This window comes from Dreissena polymorpha, chromosome 2, assembly GCF_020536995.1.
Source record: "Dreissena polymorpha isolate Duluth1 chromosome 2, UMN_Dpol_1.0, whole genome shotgun sequence".
Lineage (NCBI taxonomy): Eukaryota > Metazoa > Mollusca > Bivalvia > Myida > Dreissenidae > Dreissena > Dreissena polymorpha.
In genome coordinates this window covers 98,167,040-98,190,553 of record NC_068356.1, presented here as the reverse complement: position 1 = coordinate 98,190,553, position 23,514 = coordinate 98,167,040, and the positions used below count along the sequence as shown (strand labels likewise).

At 36.7% G+C, this 23,514-nt stretch overlaps 2 protein-coding genes and 1 long non-coding RNA gene across 3 annotated transcripts; all 3 read right to left on the bottom strand.

Moving 5' to 3' along the window:
• Positions 1 to 6,169: 6,169 nt before the first annotated feature.
• LOC127868198 (uncharacterized) lies at positions 6,170 to 8,721 on the bottom strand. Its single transcript, XR_008043907.1, has 2 exons — positions 8,671 to 8,721; positions 6,170 to 6,262 (listed from the first exon to the last, which is right to left on the bottom strand). It is a non-coding gene; the product is annotated as an uncharacterized LOC127868198 (long non-coding RNA).
• Positions 8,722 to 12,750, bottom strand: LOC127869928 (uncharacterized). The gene is made up of 5 exons (XM_052412586.1): positions 12,672 to 12,750; positions 11,493 to 11,648; positions 10,793 to 11,046; positions 9,868 to 10,009; positions 8,722 to 8,838 (listed from the first exon to the last, which is right to left on the bottom strand). The coding sequence occupies exons 2-5, from the start codon at positions 11,610 to 11,612 to the stop codon at positions 8,722 to 8,724; spliced, it is 633 nt and encodes a 210-aa protein (XP_052268546.1). The 5' UTR covers positions 11,613 to 11,648; positions 12,672 to 12,750.
• A 3-nt stretch (positions 12,751 to 12,753) lies between these two features.
• LOC127868190 (uncharacterized) lies at positions 12,754 to 22,385 on the bottom strand. Its single transcript, XM_052409843.1, has 11 exons — positions 22,360 to 22,385; positions 21,331 to 21,426; positions 20,601 to 20,670; positions 19,743 to 19,902; positions 18,583 to 18,668; positions 17,566 to 17,675; positions 16,742 to 16,959; positions 14,258 to 14,825; positions 13,820 to 13,892; positions 13,238 to 13,426; positions 12,754 to 12,826 (listed from the first exon to the last, which is right to left on the bottom strand). The coding sequence occupies exons 3-10, from the start codon at positions 20,635 to 20,637 to the stop codon at positions 13,338 to 13,340; spliced, it is 1,341 nt and encodes a 446-aa protein (XP_052265803.1). The 5' UTR covers positions 20,638 to 20,670; positions 21,331 to 21,426; positions 22,360 to 22,385; the 3' UTR covers positions 12,754 to 12,826; positions 13,238 to 13,337.
• Between the last annotated feature and the right edge of the window lie 1,129 nt (positions 22,386 to 23,514).

Sequence of the window (23,514 nt, the reverse complement as noted above, 5' to 3'; positions counted from 1 at the left end):
GTTCAGTCGCCGCAGACATGATTCGTTTCTATAACGACAAGACCTTTTGCAACGGTCGCGGTGGTATCATCTCGAAGGCGGGTATGAATAAAACGTCCTGCTCCTGTTTCCCATCCTACTACGGCACCGAATGCCAGCACAACTACACTTTCGAGTTCAATTGCACATCGTCTGTGGAATGCAACGGAGGCGTGTGTAATGGAACCAAGTGTGAACTGTGCCCCTTTGGGTGGCGTGGACAAAGATGTGAAATCGAGACAATTTCAGATCCTCCGGTCGGAACAAAGTGTGAGAATGGCGGATCTCCATACGCTTTCGGAAACAGAACCGGGTGTCTCTGCGCTTGTGGATTCAAAGGTGATACCTGCTCAGAAATGACACCATCGGTGGTGAATGATACAAAATGCAATGAGATAATGTGTAATGGACGAGGATTCTGTACTATTCGTCCAGACACAGACACGGCTTACTGTCGCTGCTTTGGAGAATTCACCGGACAGTTCTGTCAAAATACTTTAACAGAGCAATCAACAAAGCTTCCTGATGCCATACCCGTATCCACGACATCAAGAAGTACATTTACAACGAAAACTATTACACCTACATCCGCCGTTACTACCCCACTGACTTCACGCACAAGCACACCATTTACTGATGTAACGACTGAAGTATGTTCTTATAACCGCATATGCCTAAATGGAGGATCATGCGTGCTTGTAGGTGGCATACAACGGTGCATTTGCGCTTGTGGATTCCACGGTTCGCATTGTGAAGTCAACCTTGATCCTGAAAACACTTTCTATGATGACGCCTGCAGGTATATAGCTTGTTTAAATGACGGAACTTGTGTAAGGACGGCTGATGGATGCCAAGTAGAATGCAAATGTTCCCCTCAATTCAGTGGAACATATTGTGAAATAGCTATTAAAACGACCTCACAAGCTCCAAATACCTCATGTAAAACAAGATTTTCCGAATGCGCAACAGACCGTGATTGTGCCAACACAAAGATTTGTAAAATAGTGGATAAGTGTGGCTCCACAAAATGCTATACATATTCTGATGCGGATAGTTCACAAAATATATCTTGTATTGCTATATCAATGACTGCATTGGTAATTGTCATAATAGCCATTTGTGGCTTTTTTTATCGTAGGTATTTCAAACATTTATGTTCTCGCAGAGTTGGTAACGCACGAGGCCAGCCAAGAGGCAGGATCTACACCATTTCCGGTGCTCACATCAGTGTCCTCGATGCCGGTAATTCATCCAATAGTGACGACCTCCCATCATACGATGAAGCATGTGAGAAACCACCGGATTATTCGGAAATTGTTAATGGGTACCTAGCTATTTTTGAGCGCCCTGGGACGCGTATTCAAAGTATTTCTTACTGCATACATTTATAACGAAAGTTGCATTACCCACCATGAAAAATCCAACAATTGTTAATTTGTATTATAAGGCACTTTCGGTGTTTCATTATGCATTATATTATATTCCTGTGCAGTATAACTATAATAATCTCATGTCAGATGTATGAAGTATTAATTGTTCATCTTTATTTTAAAGAAATTATAAACCTGAAATCACAATTTATCATTTTCATTCCGATTCGTGTTCAATTATTATTTATCTGTTTGTGTCATGTGTATTTGGCTGTGTCACTATATATGGCAACTGGTCACCAGCCTCAAATAAAGGACGTTTAAAAGATGGCACAAATGATCTCCTGCTGATGTAACTGGAGTTCCTCTTGATCATTATATTTGTATTTTTATTTGGCTTGTCTTGCAGTTTCATATAAATCTGACTCAAACTGTTTGCACAGTAAGTCAGACAACTACAACAAATGTCTTAGTATGTGTTTATTTCATAAGCATTCTGATTTGTGTGTAAAAACAGACAGTTCATAAATGTAATTAAAACATATATTCTACCGTATTACCTGTATGCTCTACCGTATTACCTGTATGCATGTTTCTTTTTCTGTGGTTGGTTATTCTGCTAACCGCTGGTAAACAAACAATACACTACTTGTTAAAAAATCAACTGCATTATGGATACATATTGCTACTGGAAGTGCTTCTTTTGTCTGAAGTGACGGTGTATTGACGTTTTCATGCAAACATGGAACCTGCATCGTCTGGTTATATAGCGACCGACTTCTTTAAATATTAGCATATAATTATAAACGATGATTAAATTTTGCAATTTGAAGATGTACTAATTTTTATTAAAGGGATATTTTTCACGTTTTGGTAAATTGACCAAAAATGTTTCAGATTCTAAAATTGTCGTTGCAGCTATGATATTTGTTAGGAAATAGTAATACTGAACATTTGCCATGCTTTAGAATATGCATAATTTGACAATTTAAAAACCTGAAAATTACAAAGCGTTGCAACGCAAAACGATTGAATAAATTGGAGTGTTCTGTTGTTGTCGTTATATTTTGTAAACCTACGAGCTTATATAAAGAATAAAATACATCATTCAGTCTATGAGCAGGAATGGCCGAGTGGTCTAAGCGTTAGACTTTTACTCCAGTGGTTCGAGCTCAGTTGAGGGTTACTTTGTTTTCTTTCTTTAACTTATTCTTGATTTTTTTTCTGGAGCTTTTTAGATCCAATGTTTACATTTATCAATATAAAGCATTTAACGACAAATTTCCATACTTGCTAAAATCTGGAAAAAGTTTCCTTTAAAAAAGACACAATCATAGCGGAAACAAAAATATTTTTTTTATGAACAATGAAGACAGACAAGCAGACAAGCAGATTAAAGTCTCATTTCTGAACATGTTATTGCATAACTGGTTAAAACATGAGTCCTTTAATACAATATAATAAACGATAATTTAGTTAAGATATATGTAAAATAAAATGTACAATTTAACACAATCTGAGTTACAAGAGGATATCAACAGATTTACAGTGATATAAACCACATTAAAACATGTTAAAGGTACAGATCGACAAAGGTCTACAAGTATCATAATTACAAACAGTTTTACGATGTTAATAAATGTCATTGCATGCTTTGGCAGTGTATTTAACAACGGAATCATTAAAAATTAGCTGACAAAATTGTTCTTTATTTCCTGTTTATGTGGGGCAGGGAAAGCAAGACCGGTCATGTTCGGGTACTCCCTCGTATCTGCATGTTTCTATTCTAAGGGGTGCAAACCCGCTTCTACATTTACCTAGTGCACTTCTTCTTACCATTGACATACTTTAACATTTAAGGTAGGAATCAGTCTCAAAACTGGCTTTTAATATCCTAAAAATTCTTATCTTATTTCGTCCGCCTCTTTCGCCGTTAACGCAGGTTTTCATTTATTTTTCGAACATTGGTAACTACTCGATCTGTTATCCGTTTGCAAGTTTAAGTTGGAATTACATTGTCAGCTTGTATTACCTCGATGTAGTTTGATGAATATGTATTTTCTTTGTCTATGTACAAAAATTTGAAACGTTTACGGTTATAATACGACCAGTCAAAACACGTTCGTTCAGTCGCGTGCTGTATCTGTTCACACAGCGGAAGTAGTGTCCCATTATCACGGTGCCTAACCAATACGGATAATACCGGAAACTTTTGAGGTAAGTGTGTTCTTTTATTTCAATATTCTTTTTTTAAGTTAAAATTTTTCACCAAACCAATATTCCACGGAACAACTAAGACATTCATTAAGTAAATTCTATACTCGTGCTCAGTAACACAAACGTCAATATGCAGAGGAAACCTATATTGTCCAACAGTTTATGCGCAAAACCTGTGGAAACGGAAGTAAAATGCAGATATTGGTCTATATTAACAATGAAATTAAAATTTCTGAGCTAGTTTCCTGATGAAAACGGCAGCATAATTATTGTTTAATCATTGCCATGATGATTGACGGTTTAGTTTGTAGAAAAAAATACGTATTTTATGTGTCGATTGCTGGCACCGGATAATGCATGAATTAGGCACCGGATAATGCCGAAACTAATGAACTTAAGCATAGTACTTTTAACGAATATTTTGGATTCTGCTTATATGGTTAACATTTAAAGAATTTCTTGGTTTAAGATTGTTTAATGAATGTGTCGGTTATTTCTCGTCACTAAGACCTGACCACTCTGTCTAAACGCCAGTTAAAACGCACGAAGAATGTCTTGACCCTGCCCTGAAAAAGCTTATTAGAACTAGACATTAAAGGTTACACACTGTATTGATTCTTACAAAATCGGATGTAGAACGCGTGCTATTGTAGAACGACCGATAAATCGTTAATATCTATAAGATATAACAACCCTTTGATTGTTTTAATATTAAAATTATATAACATGTAAACGATTTGATCACCTTTGATTGTTTTAATATTAAAATTATACAAGGGCTGTTTGTAAAACATGCATGCCCCCCATATGTGCTGTCCGTTGTAGTGGCAGCCATTGTGTGAATACGTTTTTTGTCACTGTAAAGCCTTGACCTTTGACCTAGTGACCTGGAAATCAATGGGGGTCATCTGCGAGTCATGATAAATGTACCTATGAAGTGTCATGATCCTTGGCAAAAGCTTTCTTGAGTTATCATCCGGAAGCAATTTAACTGTTTCGGGTCGCCGTGACCTTGACCTTTGACCTGAAAATCAATATGGGTCATCTGCGAGTCATGATCAATGTACCTATGAAGTTTCATGATCCTAGGCGTAAGCGTTCTTGAGTTATCATCCGGAAAACATTTAACTATTTCAGGTCACATTGACCTTGACCTAGTGACCTCAAAATCAATAGGGGTCATCTGCGAGTCATGATCAATCTACCCATGAAGTTTCATGATCCTAGGCATATGCGTTCCTGAGTTATCATCTGAAAACAATTTTACTGTTTCGGGTCACCGTGACCTTTGACCTAGTGACTTCTAAATCAATAGGGATCATCTGCAACTCATGATCAATCTACCCATGAAGTTTCATGATCCTAGGCATATGTTATCTTGAGTTATCATCCGAAAACTATTTTACGATTTCGGGTCCACGTGACCTTGACCTTTGACCTAGTGACCTCAAAATCAATAGGGGTCATCTGTAAGTCATGATCAATCTACCTATGAAGTTTCATAATCCTAGGAGTATGCGTTCTTCAGTTATCATCCGAAAATCATTTTACTATTTCGGGTAACCGTGACCTTGACCTTGTGACCTCAAAATCAATAGGGGTCATCTGCGAGTCATGATCAATCTAACTATGAAGTTTCATGATCCTAGGCGTATGCATTCTTGAGTTATCATCCGGAAACCATTTTACTAATTCGGGTCACCGTGACCTTGACCTTTGACCTGGTGACCTCAAAATCAATAGGGGTCATCTGCGAGTCATGATCTACCTAATGATGAAGTTTCATGATCTTAGGCGTATGCGTTCTTGAGTTATCATCCAGAAACCATTTTACTATTTCAGGTCACCGTGACCTTGACCTTTGACCTAGTGACCTCAAAATCAATAGGGATCATCTGTGAGTCATGATCAATCTACCTATGAAGTTTTATGATCCTAGGCGTAGGCGTTCTTGAGTTATCATCCGGAAACCATTTTACTACTTCGGTCACTGTGACCTTGACCTTTGACCTAGTGACCTCAAAATCAATAGGGGTCATCTGCGAGTCATGATCAATGTACCTATGAAGTTTCATGATCCTAGCCCCATGCGTTCTTGAGTTATCATCTGGAAACCACCTGGTGGACGGACCGACAGACCGACATGTGCAAGCAATATACCCCCTCTTCTTCGAAGGTGGGCATACAAAATTATGTACAGACCTAAGGTGGGCATACAAAATTATGTACAGACCTAACATCAGACGGACTGGTGCAAATCAATATACCCCCACTTCTTGAAAGAAGGCCATGGAATAGGTTGTCTAACAGTAGATCAATTGTCAGCCTAGAGATCTGCATGCCCCTCTTTTAATTACCTGGTACTTAGTCTGGCGGCATTCTCAAGATAATTTCTAAAGACACCAAGTTTTGCCTAGGAAACTGACCTGTGAGTGTGTCTCAATAAACCTTTAGACTTTTAATGCAATAAAGACATTTCAGCTAATTTCATAGTTGAACACACAAACATTATGTCAAAGGAATATGACCACAAGGCATATGGAAATTATTCGAACTTAAACACATTGAGTTGCACTTTTATTTCACGCCTTTGTTTACTACAAAGCTTCAAGAAGGTCGAAGACATCTCCAATGGTCTGCTGAAGAATCCAGTATGTCTGAAAATTGGGAATTGAATGGTAAATTAAATGTACACTTCAACACCGTTATTTCGAAGTCGTGGGGACCGTTAAAAAAACTTCGGATTAACGATAATTCGAAATTAACATTTGACAGAAGACTTCTTTGATTCCTTAAAAATAAAACGTTGTGGAATTCGCATGGTTACACGCTTACTTAAAAACCTTATTACACATGATAATCTATAGAAAAAGATTTTAAGATTTATTAACAATATTAGTTTATATAAATCGTGTGACCCATGTTGCCAGTTTTGACCAAAGGAGCATGATTTGAAGACACTTCAAGGCTTTTTTCCTGATTTTGTGGAGTGGCTTTGACCTCCCATTTTGTGAAAACAAGAGGGTCTGAAAGGCCCAAAGTCGCTCAACTGAGATAACAAGATATTATTGTGACAAATCTTCTGACCAAGTTTCACGAAGATCGGAAAATAAATGTGGCCTCTAGAGTGTTAACAAGGTTTTACTATAGCCATATAAGGAAAAATGCCCCGCCCCCTGGCAGCCATGTTTTTCAACCAACCGGCATCATTTTTGAACTCATCCAAGATATTATCGGGATAAATCTTCTGACCAAATTTCATGAAGATTGGACAATACATGTGGCCTCTAGAGTTTTAAATAATATATTATGTAAACGAAATATTCTAAGCATGTTAGAAAGCACAAACTGTTCTATTTATTTGTTGTTTGTCATCTTGAAAAGCAAACGCGTCAAAATAAAGTATGTTCAGACGATGTTCATTTTTCATTGTTTATTGTGTCTGAATGTTTTAGAAAACTACAGAAATCTAAGAAAAACGACAATTACCATAGTACATAAGGAGACTAAGCGGGTACTTTGCGCATAGTTATCATTAATTTTGATATTATAAAATATGAGAATATACCTTGATTTTCGTCATTAAGCGAGAGTTTTTGCCGCCATTTTGTACGTACGATGTACTTTTGTGATCACGTGATTCCCCGCAGTGTTGGCAGCCATGTTTTTCAAGCAAAGGTTACCATTTTTCAACTCATCAAAGATATCAGTGGGACAAATCTTCTGAGCAAGTTTCATGAAGATCTGAATATAAATGTGGCCTCTAGAGTGTTAACAAGGTTTTACTAAAGCCATATAAGGATAAATGCCCCGCCCATTGGCGGCCATGTTTTTCAACCAACCGGCATCATTTTCGAACTCGTCCAAGATATTATTGGGATGAATCGTCTGACCAAGTTTCATGAAGATCAGACAATAAATGTGGCCTCTAGAGTGTTAACAAGATTTTACTAAAGCCATATATAACCATATAAGGAAAAATGCCCCGCCCCTTGGCAGCCATGCTTTTCAAGCAAACATAACCATTTTCAAACTCATCCAAGATATCATTGAAACCAATCTTCTGACCAAATTTCATGAAGATTGGACAATAAATGTGGCCTCTAGAGAGTAAACAGGGAAAATGTTGATGTCACACAACGGACAACGCATGACGGACAACGGACGACGGACAAAAGGCGATCACAAAAGCTCACCATGAGCACGTTGTGCTTAGGTGAGCTAAAAATGAGTAGAGAACTGTTCAAAATTGTGAAAAAATGAGTCGCAAACTTTCTAAAATTGCAAAACTTAGAGTAGCAAACCTCTTGAAATTGTGGAAATTTTAGTAACATACTTCCTAAAATTGTGAAAATTTGAGTCGCGAATTTACCAAAATTGTCAAAAACGGCCATTCTCACCAAAGGACAAAAAGCCCTGCACTTAGCATATGAATACCCTATGATGTTACAAACAAATTATTAAACCACTGATCCTTGCAGTTTCACTGAAGATTTTTCGAGTTTTTTTTACTATATCAGTATATATTATTCATGTGGCTACAGAGGCGTTGTCAATGTCCACCCCTTGGACATGATTTGCACAAACTTTGTACAAGGCCTGTATCTGATGTCATATATAAAACATCAAAGCTCTAGCATTTAATTTTTCAGAGAAGATTTTCTATGTAATTTACTACAAAAGTCTATGTTAATCGTGTGACTTTACAAAATATAATTGTGATATAATACTGACCCAAAGGTCTCAAGAGATTTACAAGATTTGTTTCACTATTATCTATTGTTATATCTAGAGACCCAGATTTATAAGCAGTGGATTGGAACAATTTGAACAAATTTGAAAGAGGCTCACCCAAAGATCTTTCCTATTTAGTTATCTGCCCAGTGGTTTTGAGGAGATGTGGTTTGAATAAAATGTTAACATACATCTGACAACTGACAACACATGACTGACAAAATGTTTTCCCAAAATGTAACAATTTGCACTTCACCGTTGAGCTACAAAAACGCCCACTATGAAATCATGATGGGGGGAACAGCATTAAATATATAGGACTACCACTTACTGCACAATAAACTTTCTCATCATATTTCGCCAACAGAGCCTCATCCTTGGTTCATCCGAAGACGTTCTCATTTTGTAAGCTGCAGAAAAAAAGTAGGTTTCCTCCCTGGGCGCGGCACTGGTGGCAGGGGGGTGATGTCTCTTTGCCGCCTTTCCTGTCCTTGTTTGTCTGCATATTTAGAGATTAGTTATTACCATTTTATTCCTGAATAGTTTATAGCTTGTTTAAATGCAACTTGATTCATAGAATAAAGTCATATACATGAAACTCAAAAGACCTAACATATTCTGAGATGGTGGATTCAAGAATAATAAAAGTTCATTATGAAACATAAATATTTAATTTCTAGGCACACTTTTATTTTTAAACTTGGCTTAGATATCATAAGAACAAATGTTGAGTGTAAGGTTCATGAATTCGAGTTGAAATATGACTTGAAGAGTGATACAAAGCTTTTTCTTAATTTGACCTATTGACCTAGATTATCAACATGAGCACAATGTGCTCTGGAGAGTCATAAACGGTGAGCTTTCATGCTCCATATTTTCCCATTTCTGTTTCAAAACAATTTCTTTCTGTTTATCATAACTGTGCAGGGCCATTTTAAAATAAATAATACAATATTATTGCTAAGACTCTGCATTTTGGGCTGGAAATTATATGTTTTATGAAGTTTGCCATATTCATAATGACACCATGAACACTTGTGCTTAATACATGTATTTGTAAAATACCTTTTTAACTGTTTGTGTTGCTTTTTGTATCTGGCCAATATCAGCTTAGAGATTTTATAAAAATACACTGCCTAACATTGCAAAATTCTGTCTTTATTTGTTCTGTAGTTCAACTTGTAGTGATATGATTGTTTTCATTTGAAATCTTGCTATGTGTTGTTCCAAGTGAATATTGATTATAATTTAAAGCATTTTTCTATAAGAAACCAACGAGCTCTCAATTAACAGTAAAGCAAACTTTAGTTGACAAAATGCATAATTATAAAGTTTTTTCATAATTTCAAAGTAAGTTAACATACATGTAAGGAGAGGACAGTATGACCAAACAAAACAAGTGCTTTCAAAACTGGTATGTAACCTTAAATCAACTCAGACCGATGGTTTCATGTAATGCTCAGAGCTTCACACATTGTTGAGCGTTAATCAATATCTCTAATCTTTTGTTGCATCAAAGGAAACCAACCTTGGCTTTATCCTTAGATTGTTTCTTTTTGTCAGTTTCCACTTTGTTCTTAACTCTCTCCTTTGGGTTCAATTCCAGTGTGCCTGCTAGAATGGTTGCCTGTGTAACCATGGTGTCTACTGCAGACTGGAGAAGTAAAGACCTGCAACAATGAAAACAGGATTGAATTAAAGAATCAACAAAAGCTTTCCATAAGAAATGTTAAACTATTGAGAAATCCCAAATGTTCCGTGCTAATGTACAATACATTTACATATGTTGTTTCTCCTTCCAAATGATAGATGTCAGCCTCAAGCTATCTCTTGAAATAAATGTGTTGTCACTAAAGATTTAAAATAGTGTACAAGGGCTGCGATTTTTATTAAGAACACATAAGAACTACATTGAGTTGTTTAATAATAAATGTTTTATAACCATAATGCAAAAAATATTTGGATTATGCCATACATATTTGTGCAACAGAAAAGAGAACTTTGTTCTTCTAGTTTGGCAGATGACTGCACGAGGGCAATCAGGTCAGACCCTACACTGTCCAATATAAAGCCAGAAGAGATTTCGTTATCTTCTTAGCAAAATGGGTAGCTTCTGGCCAGATTGCACAGATACATAGCTTGTCTGTAGGTACTTTGGATGCCACAGGTATAAGACCCATTTTCCCATAACATGTGTCATTCAGTTTAGTTTAAACCTATTTATTTTAGCTCCATTGCATAGAAAGCCTATGGCTTATTTGAAACACTCTCGAGTCCGTTCCCTGGGACTAGAACCAGAACTTGGTGTCTATGGGGGAAATATGAAGAACGCTCCCACAGTGGTGATCCAACCCATGTCCTCCGCGATCGCTTGGCGGACATCATATCCACTACACCACTGTGACCTTTAAATGTGTCATTAAGGCGCGTCAACTAAATATTTTTGCACTTACACTAAAAGAATACGCATCTGTGTGTCTGAAGCAAGAGGCTTTAAAGGTCTGAAACTCAGGATGCCTATCTCTTGATACAGAACAAGAAGAAGGTCCTCTTTTCGTTGAAAATTTATATCCTCTTGTGTCAGAACTAATTCTTTCAGAAGGTTACTTCCTGGTATGGATGTCCCGACAGAATTGGCACCCTTGTTCATCACCTCTGGAACAACTGGTTCCTTGCTGCTAGCATTGGTTGGCATTTTTAACAGCAGCTGAAAAACACTTAGAATTATATGTTGCTTTAAAACAACTCAGGTGGAAAATAATTGCTTATTGCGCATAAGTATAATTTAATAAATGATTGTTATTCTTTTGATTTACTGCCAGTAATTAAAATCATGCCAAATTTATTTTGAATCCAACAATCAGTGAGTATTATGTTGTTTTGTCTTCACTGCTGTCCTTGATTGTAACAAGTCAATTCATTTAATTGACATCTCCGCCAAAAATGAATTTTGTGACAGAATGACCGACAGACAGATTCTATATCTCTTTGCCTTTGGCGGGGGGATAACAATACTAGGGAAAAATTAATTGCAAAAAGCAGAGCTTTCTTGTGGTTAGCACATTATTAGACCAAAACCGGACTGGTCTAGCTTTTAAGCAGCATCCTGCACATTTTTCCAACATTTCTTTGGTATTCTATCTGCTTGTTTACCTTCCGAAGTTTGGCCACTGACAATACCAGGGGAACATTGTGGGTGGCTTCCCTTTTATGACTGCTTGCATAGGTAGTCTCCCTTGGCTTCAAACTTTCCATTGCAGTCTTATACATCATCTGCAGGGTAGACACGCTTGTCCCATGATGGTTTAGCTGAAAAAAAAAACAGTTTAACTGAAATAAACATCCGGAGGATAATTTCTAGAACTAGTCACAAAATAACCTCAGCCCCTCCCTCCCCTCCCCAGGCTGCATGTGTGATATGCTACAAGTGGAAATAATAATGTAAGAAATTATAACAAATTACTACTTTTTGTAGATGCACAACTTCATATAAAATACATATGCAAGTTTAAATCCTCTTCGTTAAAACATATGGGCGGTCTCTATGAAACAGATGGGCAGTTTCTAGGAAACAGATAGGCAGTTTCTAGTATACCCCACTCTACTGTCACAGAATGACATCTTAGATGTGTATTCGCTTGTTTTGAACTACTTATAGAGACTTGGTAAATACTGAAGAAAAAGGAATGTTTTTATTACTCAGCACTTATTCTTCTCAGCGTTGTGATTCAAAAAAGTAAATGTTGTTTAATATAATATATAATTATACCTCGCATGACGTGACAGACCAATGGATGGAAGATGTTTTACAAAATTACTAAATGGGCCTGAATAGGCTGATGTTCCCGTTTGGGTAATAAAAATATGATATATATCCAATTACAGAGTTTTCAAGCTGCTATTGACAATTGACACTTCCACATTTGTCATTCATATTGAAATTTACTTGCAATATATACCCATCATTTCCCGTGGACATCAAGTTTTTAGCGGCTAAATCATTGAGCGCATGAGTTTTGTTTTTTGTTTTTGATTATAAAATGGAAATGTGATGTTTTGGATTTGGGATGAAAAGTAATTTTTAACTAGGGAGGCGTTAAAATGGCAAATCCTGGATCTATTTAGATAAACAAATAGGTATATAATTAGGCACTTACTGGAATAGAATATACTTATACTTGTGCATCATACATATCCCTACTTTTAACAAGAACGGACAATATTGGCTATCAAACTTGTAAAACACATGTTGAAGTTAGAAGCAAATTGCTTATGCATAAAAAGATGCCATTTTGAAATCTATGGCAATGCCTACTGGGGTACTATACTTACACCAGGATTTCTAAGCTCAAAAAGCTCCTCACAACTGTGGAGAGAGATTCGTTCCCTGATTGTCCCACTAAAGGAACCTTTCAAATGGCGTCATTGATGATTTTCTGGGCTATATTTAGACAGATCGTTTGGATTTGTCGTTTGGAAATGATGTTCTACAAGGCAAAAGTAAAGACATGATATTCACTGATTTATCATTGTAAAACTATCACAAATAAAACCATATGAATAAATCCTGTATCTGAGCACAGTGGAATTAAGTAAAGCCTTGTAACTAAGGTGACTTATCATCCTGTAGCTCTTTGTTAGTTCTGTTACATGGCACATAACTCTGAAATGTGTGGGTCACTGGCCATTAGCAAGTTCATTTCAAACACATTAATACATCACAGCAATGATACTATTAAGTTCCAATTTAATCACTTAATAAAGTTTTAATAAACCACACAAAATGAAGTCCCACTCCAGAGGGAAGTCAAGAGAAGCAATAAAGTACTTTCTTACCATCTAAATAATCTTTACATTATCATAGTTTTATTTGTGCTCAGGTGAGCTAAAACCATTACCTCAACATCCAAAATATCTTGCTGGTAGGGCTTATCGTCTGACACGACAACTTTGAACATAAACTTGATTTTTGCTCCAAGTTCTAATTCAGGGATCGTTTTAAGTAGCCACGTCTCTGTGAAAATCCCAGGTTCCCACGGTTTTGAAAAGCATGGGCACGTAGATTTTGTCCCTTGGAAGAATGACACCTAGCAAAAAAATTGACAGCAGGTGTACAATGATTTTATTTACAGCTATTTGAATTTTAAAAACAATAACTGCTAAATTGTAAACATATTTTGTTAGAGTTTGCAATAATAATTGAGCAGTTTTGTAGATCCTTTATATTTAAAACTCTAAACTGATCTGTTTGTCAATAACGGATAGGGATGGCCAATAAAGGGCCATAGAACAGTTTTAAATAAGCATTTGACTTTACAGTTAACTGTTAAAAATATAAAATCATGAAAAAAAATCCATCTACAAATGGATAGACAGGAAAAACTATATTGCAACTTCTGCAAAGTCTATTTTTTTGTGCAACTGCAATCTTGTCCCAGTAAATCCAGTATGTTTCATTTTAGAACAAAATCATAACCCACCATCATTGTCATTAAAATAGAAAGGCCTTCTCTGTTTCCGGGTGACACCAAAGTTGACAGGCTGGTGAGCTTTCTAGCAAGATAGTGTAGAAAGACTCGAGTAAAGAGGTGTAACAGGAGAACAGAAACAAAATGAAGATGCATGAAGAGAAAAGTATAGTAAAGAAGCAAGAAAGAGAGAATATAAAGAATGAAGAGGTGTAAGGAAGAAATAAAAAAAGAGTAAAGAAGCGTGGAAGTTAGAAATTGAATAATGAATAAATAAGCAAGAATTAAGTTAGTGAGCAAATCAATAAGAAAAAAAATAACAAAAGAGGATAAACATAAAGAATAGAGCAAGCTATCTTAAAAGTTTGGGAGTAAGAAAAAGCAGTTTAGCAATTTGTTTATAAAACTGTTTATAAAAACATATCACCAAAACACAAACAACAATCTTACCAGCCAGTTGAATTTGACAGCTGTTGATCCTACGTTTTCAATCACAGCATGAGCCCTGAGGACCTTCCCAACTTTTCCTGTCATCATGATAATGGTTTCCTTAGCAACTGCATCATCTTGACCTTGAGAACATTGGTTCTGCTTTCCATCAACACATTCGTTCATTACTAGTTCAACACCCATTGTGTTACCTGATAAACGTGAACTACGGTTGCTGGGGAATTCAGAGTCAATTGCATTTTGGTTGTTCTGGAAACCTGATTTACTTGCATTTTGGTAGCCAGTAAGTCCAGAGCCACTCGCACTCTTGTTGCTAAACAACCCTGTTGCACTTGCATTTTGGTTGCTATGGAAACCTGTCACATCTTTTTGAATTATAATGGGCCTGGCTATTTTATACCTCTGTTTGTTGCTGTGCTCAAATGACTTGAAATGTGTGACATTGTCGCTGAAGAATACACTCCTCTCAAATATGATTTTGTCTTTGGGAGAAGTGTCACTTTTGTTGCTATGGTTACCTCTATAGGTCAAGATGGTTCCACCAATACAAAGGGCTGGTCCTTTCATACTGGAAGTATGAAGTGACATTTAAATTTTTGATTACAATGTATAGAATGTTTAAAGAATAATGATATATGCAAACACATATTTGATTTGATTTTCATTTTCTTCTGATATTTTTATTAAAGTTAATTAAACAACAATTACTTCTTTAGGGATGGCATAACATGAAACAAGAGGGCCATGATGGCCCTGAATCGCTCACTTGACTAACCTTGCTACATTTACTTAAATTCTATCAGACCCATATACAATCCCAAGCCAGATTTCATCAAGTAATACATTCTTACAAAATTTCATTAAGACGTGATGAAAACTGTGACCTCTTTCATCTATACAAGGTTTTACTAGAATTGGCCTGGTGACCTATTTTTTGACCCCAGATGACCCATATACGATCCAAATTCAGATATTATCAAGATAAATATTCTGACCATATTTCATTAAGAACAGTAGAAAACTATGACCTTTATTGTCTACAGTTTTTCTATGATTTGACCTAGTGACCTAGTTTTTGACCCCAGATGACCAAAATACAATCCCAACTCAAGTTTCATCAATATTAACATTCTTGCCAAAGTTAATTAAGTTTAGATGTAAACTGTGACCTCTATTGTCTACACAAGGTTTTTCTATGATTTGACCTAGTGACCTAGTTTCTGACCCCAGATGACCCAAATACAATCCCAATCCAGCTTTTATCAAGATAAACATTCTGACCAAATTTCATAAAGATTGGATGAAAACTGTGACCTCTATTGTCTACACAAGGTTTTTCTATTATTTGACCTAGTGACCTAGTTTATGACCCCAGATGACCCAAATACAATCCCAACCCAGATTTCATCAAGATAAACATTCTGACCAAAGTTCATAAAGATTGGATGAAAACTGTGACCTCTATTGTCTACACAAGGTTTTTCTATTATTTGACCTAGTGACCTAGTTTTTGACCCCAGATGACCCAAATACAAACCCAACCCAGATTTCATCAAGATAAACATTCTGACCAAATTTCATAAAGATTGGATGAAAAGTTTTACCTCTATTGTCTACACAAGGTTTTTCTATTATTTGACCTAGTTTTTTACCCCAGATGACCCAAATACAATCCCAACCCAGATTTCATCAAGATTAACATTCTGACTAAATTTCATAAAGATTGGATGAAAACTGTGACCTCTACTGTCTACACAAACAAATTGTTGACGGACGGACGCACACACGCACAACAGACGCTGGACATCACACTGTCACATAAGCTCACCATGTCACTTCGTGACAGGTGTTCTAAAAATTGGAATTCACTATTTGACTTTTTATTGAATTAACTTCTCAGATACATGTATAAGCATAATTTGTATTAACTTCTTTAAATTGTGTAGCCTAAGCGAAAAATAAACAAGATCCATTTTTATTATACTTTTAAATAAAAGATACAAAAATTCACACATAATTTTATAATCGCTGAGATAAAATTTAATTAACATGAGCTATAAACAGAAGATGAGTGATTGCACTTCTACAATATTTTGTTTTGTTTCTGTTTTCAAAAATCATAAACAGCTAACAATATTGGTTTTTATTTAATGCTTTTCTATACATAGAAATATCAGTGAATTGAAACTGATATTTCACTGTTTCAAACAGTGAAAATTACTGATTATTTTCATTGTTTTACCAGACCTATTTTTAGGTATCTTTGATTTCCCCATTGCGACTCCCAATTGAAGGCAATTTTACCAACGGCAACTACTCTGCATTAATGTTTAATAAAACATACGGATGAGCGTCCGTTTAAAATACATGGGGGGGCGCCCTATGGGGAAATATATTGTCCGGAATGGCAAAAAAACAAACAAATCCTAAAAACTGACAAATCTGTGTCAATTGATATGCATTAATTAATAATTTAAATATAACCTTTCTTTGGGCTGGCCCTCCATCCAGGAGTTTTTCAATTTCATGTAGAGGTCATGTGGTGTTTCATTTGCATCACATTTGTCTGGCAAGAGATACTCCACTTCTCTCAAATTGCCTCCCTTTGAAAAGCCTGAATGCTCCCCCTTGCCATCAGCCTCATTTGTCTGGTTTGTATTCAGTATAATGGAATGCCCAAGTATCTCTAGCTGCTTGAAAAGCTGACAAAGTAAATACATCAAAATATTCACTAAATCTGTCAGAAATGTCCTGAAAAAGAATGCATGTAGTTGTATACAGGCTGATGACGAAGGCTATTAAGCACACAAATACCCCTGTGCTTGCATTTGAAAATATGGGGTACCCCTGTTCCTATATTTGAAAATATTTTCTTTTTGTGCTTGTTTCATCTTGCAAGTATTGTAAATAAAAATATAGAAACATAACATTTATAACTCTATAGACCACTATTGAAAACTGGGGAAATTAACATCTGAGCTAAACAATCACATGGGGAAAGGCCAGGTTACATATAATGGTAAAGAGGTTAGAAAGGATGAAGAATTGGGCTGTGCTCTGTTAAAAGGGGGTTAAATGCATGTGCATGAAGTGTCGTCCCATATTAAAGCCGTTTCAAAGAGTGTGACTTAATTGCTTTAAGGCTCCAGCATTCATATGAAAGGAACATGATGTAATATGGGAAATAGTGTAAAGATGTCAACATAATGATTTCCCCACACCTTTAAGGCAGAAACTGCTCTTTGGTGTAAGCCCCTGGAAGAAAAATTATACCTAAACACTTATATAAATGACATAATTACACTCACTTCTTGGTTTGCAATCATTATTCTCCCACCTTGCTGCCCTACAACAGCCAGAACTTGTCTGCAGTACTCCGAATCAGCCAGTTTGACTGGTTCCAATTTAAATGACTTTCCTGAAATTTAAGAAACAACATTACACAAAGTATTCATGGTGAACTTGTGATCACCTTTTGTATGTCATTTGTCGGTCCATTGTCAACATTTACCATGTTAACACTCTAGAAGCCACATCTTTTGCCCAATCTTGATGAAACCATATCCGAACATTTTTCTCCGTGGTATTTCTGCAGCATACAAAAATGGATCCCATACATTGAACACTACCGGTATGTCCCTGACGGTACATTGAAAATATGTATCTGAGGGTGTAGGGCCTTTTTCTTTCTTTATGAGGCTATAGTGAAACCATCTAAACACTCAACAAGTAACAATTGGTGTCAAATCTTCATGAAACCTTCTCTGAATATTTGCTTTAATGATATATCAATTAAGTAAGAAAATGGTTCCGGTCTGTTGAAAAACATAGCTGCAAAATTCTAAGGCTTATGTTTAGGAAACTTGCTCAGATAATTTGCCTTGATGATATCTGGGTTTGTTCCAGAGGTCACATTGTTTGCTCAATCATCATGAAACTTGCGAAGAATATTTTTCTAATGAAATATTGGCTTAGTTCTCAAATGGTTCTTAAACCATGGCAAAAACTGATCAAAACATTTCAGGTCCTTTCATTTCTCAGTTGAGTAACCTATGACCTTCGATCCTCTTCCTTAGAAGTAAATGGCCATAATTCAAAAGAGCTGAATGGGATCTGGCTTCTTATTTGATTTGGCTGAGATTTTATTCCCATTAATATTAATATCAATTTTCATGAAGATCTGATTTAATTTTTTTGCGTTATTCAGCAGCTACTTGAGCTACACTGTTTCCTACAAGCCCATTTGAACATTTTTAAGTGCATGCTTTTGAAGAGGAAACAATCACTGTTTGTTTTAGGACTGATAAATTCTGACCCAAACCAACCTTTCTCTGACATGAATGAGTCTGCATCGCCACTCATGACCGGTGACAATGGAGGGAAACCTCTCTCTGATCTTGTTAGAGTGGCACTGAAACAGAAGTAAAAGCCATTACAAATGAGCTGAGCTCTGTGAAAAGGGGGTTTAATGCATGTGCGTAAAGTGTTGTCCCAGATTAGCCTGTGCAGTCCGCACAGGCAACTCAGTAACGACACTTTCCGCCTATACTTGATTTTTGCTACGAAGATACTTTCTTGAAACAATAAATATCATAAAAGAAGAAAGTGTTGTCCCTGATTAGCCTGTGTGGACTGCACAGGCTTATCTGGGACGACACTTTACGCACATGCATTAAACCCCCTTATCACAAACCAAGGCCTAAATATTCTGGTAACAATCGTTAGAAATTTAACAGTCAAATCAAAATCCATGATGAACAAGAGATGTGTTTGTCAGAAACACAATGTCCCCTATTGCGCTGCTTTGAAATAAAATATTTTTTTTGACCTTTGACCTTGAAGTATGACCTTGACCTTGAACTTCCACCACTCAAAATGTGCAGCTTCATGAGATACACATGCATGCCAAATATCAAGTTGCTATCTTCAATATTGCAAAAGTTATGGCCAACGTTAAAGTTTTTATCGGACGGACAGACTGACATACTGACGGACAGTTCAATTGCTATATGCCACCCTACTGGGTTTCATAAAAATGATAGAATATACACAGTATATATGCTGATTGGATGCCTTCAAGGGATGATTAATGTAAGAAATTCTAGTTTTAGAAATAAATTCATGTGTTTAAAAAATGTTATTGCATCATTTGGTTACCAGGATTAACAGTGCTTACTCATGTAATAGGAAACAAACTTAGTTTTTATTTAAGTAATAATGTTCCATTGAACATTTGTGTTTTGAGGGTAAAAATGTGACTAAAAGAGTTCTTACAAGCTTTATCCACACTTTGACGTCCTGAATTTCAACCTGATGATCCAGTTTCAAAAAGTCAGTCAAATCATTTAACCATTTTCTGAACCAAATAATTGGAAAAATGTGACCTCTTGTCTTAAAAGCACTAAATGGACAAAAGGTGATGACAAAAAATCAACTTTGGAAGGTTTTGAACCTAAAGTGAGCTAGATAATGTAACACATCATACGCAATCTGCTTAGAGCCAATTTGTTCCTCTTGTTTCCAGAAGCAAACGTCTGGCTCATTGTGGTGTAAGATGCATTCAAGCTGGTCTACAAATGCCTTCTTCTGCAGGTATTGGTCACTCTTATGCATAAGGAGCTGGTCTATGTGGCAATTCAATTTCCCTATAAATGATAAAAGCGATATTCATTAGTTTCTATAGATGAATCACTTTACAATTTCAATTCACTTAATTACCCTGTACCTCTTAGATACGTATTTTCACGCATGTGCAGTGCCTTACAAAGTTATATTCAATTTAAGAGCTTTCTTACTAGATAAATTTTGTTTAAGGCTTCAACTCCAAACCTTAGATACTGATGAGCAGCAAACAGCATAAAACCTGAACAGACTGCGAGTTACTCACAGGCTGTTCTGGTTTTGTGCTGTTTTCACATCGCCATATTTACGTTGCTTCTAAGTGAGAAAGGGTTAAGATAAATAATTATTTTCCCTGATAACCGTACAGATTTTCTATTAAAACATATACAAATTTTCATGTGATTTTATTTCTTTCCATTGCTTTTTAATGTATGTTATCCACATTCAATGGTTGAACTGGAAAATTTTGCAGGAATAAAAGCATTATGGCAACACAATAATGTCGTTTCAGTATAAAAATAATAATAATTTGTTGGTTTTAGTGTTTATGCTTCAATAATGCATCATTATATAAATATGTCTTATGATTTAAGACTGATGAAATCCAGAAAACTATCCGAAACACACACTATTGGTGTAAAGAATGTGAGTTTCTTTCAAGCTTGTATCATGATATGAAATTGTAGAAGAAATAATAGTAGACAGGCTCTAGATGACTTACTGGCAAGAAAGCGCTGGTTGCGCCTACGAGTCTTCATTTGATTGGTCCAGTTCTGTAAAGCAAGCTCCTCCTACAAGTTATCAAATGTTTGCATACGTTTTTACACTACTTTTAGTGGATTGGTAAACTATAAGGCTCTGAAATGCTCACAATTTTTGTCCACATAATTGATATTGAGCCTTGCACTGGGAAAATGGGGCTTAATGCATGTGCTTAAAGTGTTGTCACAGATTGGCCCTAGCAGTTCAAACAGGCTAATTAGGGACAACACTTTCTGCTTTAATGGAAATTTGCCTCTAAAGAAAGTCCCTGCTAAAAAATCCAGTTTAGGCCGAAAGTTGTGTCTCTGGAATTACACTTCACGAGGATGCCTTTGGCTCTGTTTTCTCAGAGCGACGGTAAATTGTAAGAGATTCTAGAAGCATAGTTTCAAAATAACGCTGTTCAGTTTCATTCACTCAGCTGTAAGGCAGGCACATTTCTGAATTCTGGTCTCATTAAACATAAAAAAGCATTGCCGAAATGTTTCATAAAAAAAGACTTTGGTATGAACATGTTTAAAGATTATAAAATCTTAATAAACTAGTTCTTGAATAGATTTTCCAGAAAATTTAACCCCATGTTTCCGTTTTCTGGAACACAAAATATTTGTCTTTATATTCTGACCAGTAAATCTTAAGTTAAGGAAGATCAAAGATACTTAATTAATAAATTTGGGGCCTGATCCCACCTTTAGTACTGGCTTGGTTACACGGTTGTTTCCTATGGAATGTTCCAGAGGTTTCACGGAAATTGACACTTTTTCTTCACATTCTCTCTTTAGAACCTGAAAATATACAAATAACAAGAGCTCTGTTTGTGAAACACAATGCCCCCTACTGTGCTTTGAAGCCGCACGGCAGCTATTTTAGAAACAAGGTTGTATTTTGAATGTAAAGGTCACAGTGACCTTGACCTTTGACCTAGTGACCTCAAACTATGACTGATTGTAGATCTCAATGAGATGCATGCACATGTAAAGTTTAAACAGCATACACCCAAGAGTTTTTATTTTATGAGCAAGGTTAAAGATTTGGGACGGACACACACATACAATGACAGACAGGCTAAAAACAATATACCCAGATAATTCGATCTGGGGGCATAAAAATACCTTTGAATATAATGACAAAATGACAAAATTACCAACCAACATGGTTATAAGAAAGTTGGAACAAAAAGAATTGTCCTTGATCTAAATCATTCTTTTACAAATATTGTTGTATAATTACATTTCAATTATATATAATCCTCTTTCTACATGTACTTCTTATTCATACACAATATGACACATTTAAGTTATGCTGCAATTTTTGATAAAGTATAATCGTCAAGCAGCAACCTCAGTGGTAAGTCTCAATAATTCTACTAATCTCCTTTCAAACTTTTCTGAATTTCATTGTAAGAACACTTTGGTTAGAAATCCATATATATGGTTAGCTAAGTATGCAGTCTTAACTATAACTTGTTGTAAGATCTTCCACAAAATAGGGCTCAGGTTCAGTTTAATCTAACATCCCAAAACGTAGAGTGGATAAAATGCCCAACTACAGACAACACAGGACAGCAACTTTATGCCAAGAGGTCACCAAGCACTCATCATCTCATTTGCCAGTGGTCCCATCTGGGTCATAGGATGCCAACCAGCTTTCTCTCACCAAGCTCTAGAGACTATTATTTTTTGCTGAGGTTATAAAACATTCTATACTTATAAGCTCACTTGTAAGCCTTTTTGATTGACGCTGGCATGTTAGGAACATCTCCCAGTCGCCCAGGATGCTGTGCCGGATTATCTCCCTTGTTTGTGTACCGGGGACCCTTGAATTCTGCAAATTTGTTAAGTGTTTTATTGCACCTTCTATAATTTTTAAGAAATATATATTTTTATAAATCCACAAAACAGTAAACATAGCATAATTCTTGTTTGTCAGCTACCATATAAGATATATAAGCCGCCTATCAAACTGTGCTCATTGCATTAAGTTAAGTGTTGTCCATATGTATAAGTTGCAAACACTTTCCGCTTGTATGCGTTATTTTTGTGAAAGGAAGTCTCCTCTAGTGAAATTAAGTTTAACAGAAAAGAGTGTCACGATTGGCCTGGGCACGCATGCCAAAGTGCAATGTGGCGTCTCAGTGCCACCGCTTCCGGTGAAAGTGTCGCCGAAGGTACGCTAACTGGCCCGTATTGGCCCCGTTACCCCATAATAGGACTGAAGTCGCGATTATCTCTCGGAGTAGGTGACCCAGAGCGACGAAACTTGGCAGACTTGTTGGCCCGATGGGCCACGCATGCCAAAAGTGCAATGTGGCGTCTCAGTGCCACCGCTTCCGGTGAAAGTGTCGCCGAAGGTACGCTAACTGGCCCGTATTGGCCCCGTTACCCCATAATAGGAGCCTGAAGTCGCGATTATCTCTCGGAGTAGGTGACCCAGAGCGACGAAACTTGGCAGACTTGTTGGCCCGATGGGCCACGCATGCCAAAAGTGCAATGTGGCGTCTCAGTGCCACCGCTTCCGGTGAAAGTGTCGCCGAAGGTACGCTAACTGGCCCGTATTGGCCCCGTTACCCCATAATAGGAGCCTGAAGTCGCGATTATCTCTCGGAGTAGGTGACCCAGAGCGACGAAACTTGGCAGACTTGTTGGCCCGATGGGCCACGCATGCCAAAAGTGCAATGTGGCGTCTCAGTGCCACCGCTTCCGGTGAAAGTGTCGCCGAAGGTACGCTAACTGGCCCGTATTGGCCCCGTTACCCATAATAGGAGCCTGAAGTCGCGATTATCTCTCGGAGTAGGTGACCCAGAGCGACGAAACTTGGCAGACTTGTTTGGCCCGATGGGCCACGCATGCCAAAAGTGCAATGTGGCGTCTCAG

Coding starts and splice junctions, on each gene's coding strand:
- LOC127869928 (XM_052412586.1), bottom strand. CDS start 11,612: ATGATGTATAAGACTGCAATGGAAAGTTTGAAGCCAAGGGAGACTACC. Junction 10,010..10,792: donor CAGATGCGTATTCTTTTAGT/GTAAGTGCAAAA, acceptor TCATTGTTGCAG/GTCTTTACTTCTCCAGTCTG. Junction 8,839..9,867: donor AATCTAAGGATAAAGCCAAG/GTTGGTTTCCTT, acceptor CTAAATATGCAG/ACAAACAAGGACAGGAAAGG.
- LOC127868190 (XM_052409843.1), bottom strand. CDS start 20,637: ATGAAGACTCGTAGGCGCAACCAGCGCTTTCTTGCCA. Junction 19,903..20,600: donor CAACCAGCGCTTTCTTGCCA/GTAAGTCATCTA, acceptor TATCATTTATAG/GGAAATTGAATTGCCACATA. Junction 13,427..13,819: donor CTATTTTAATGACAATGATG/GTGGGTTATGAT, acceptor TTTTTTTGCTAG/GTGTCATTCTTCCAAGGGAC.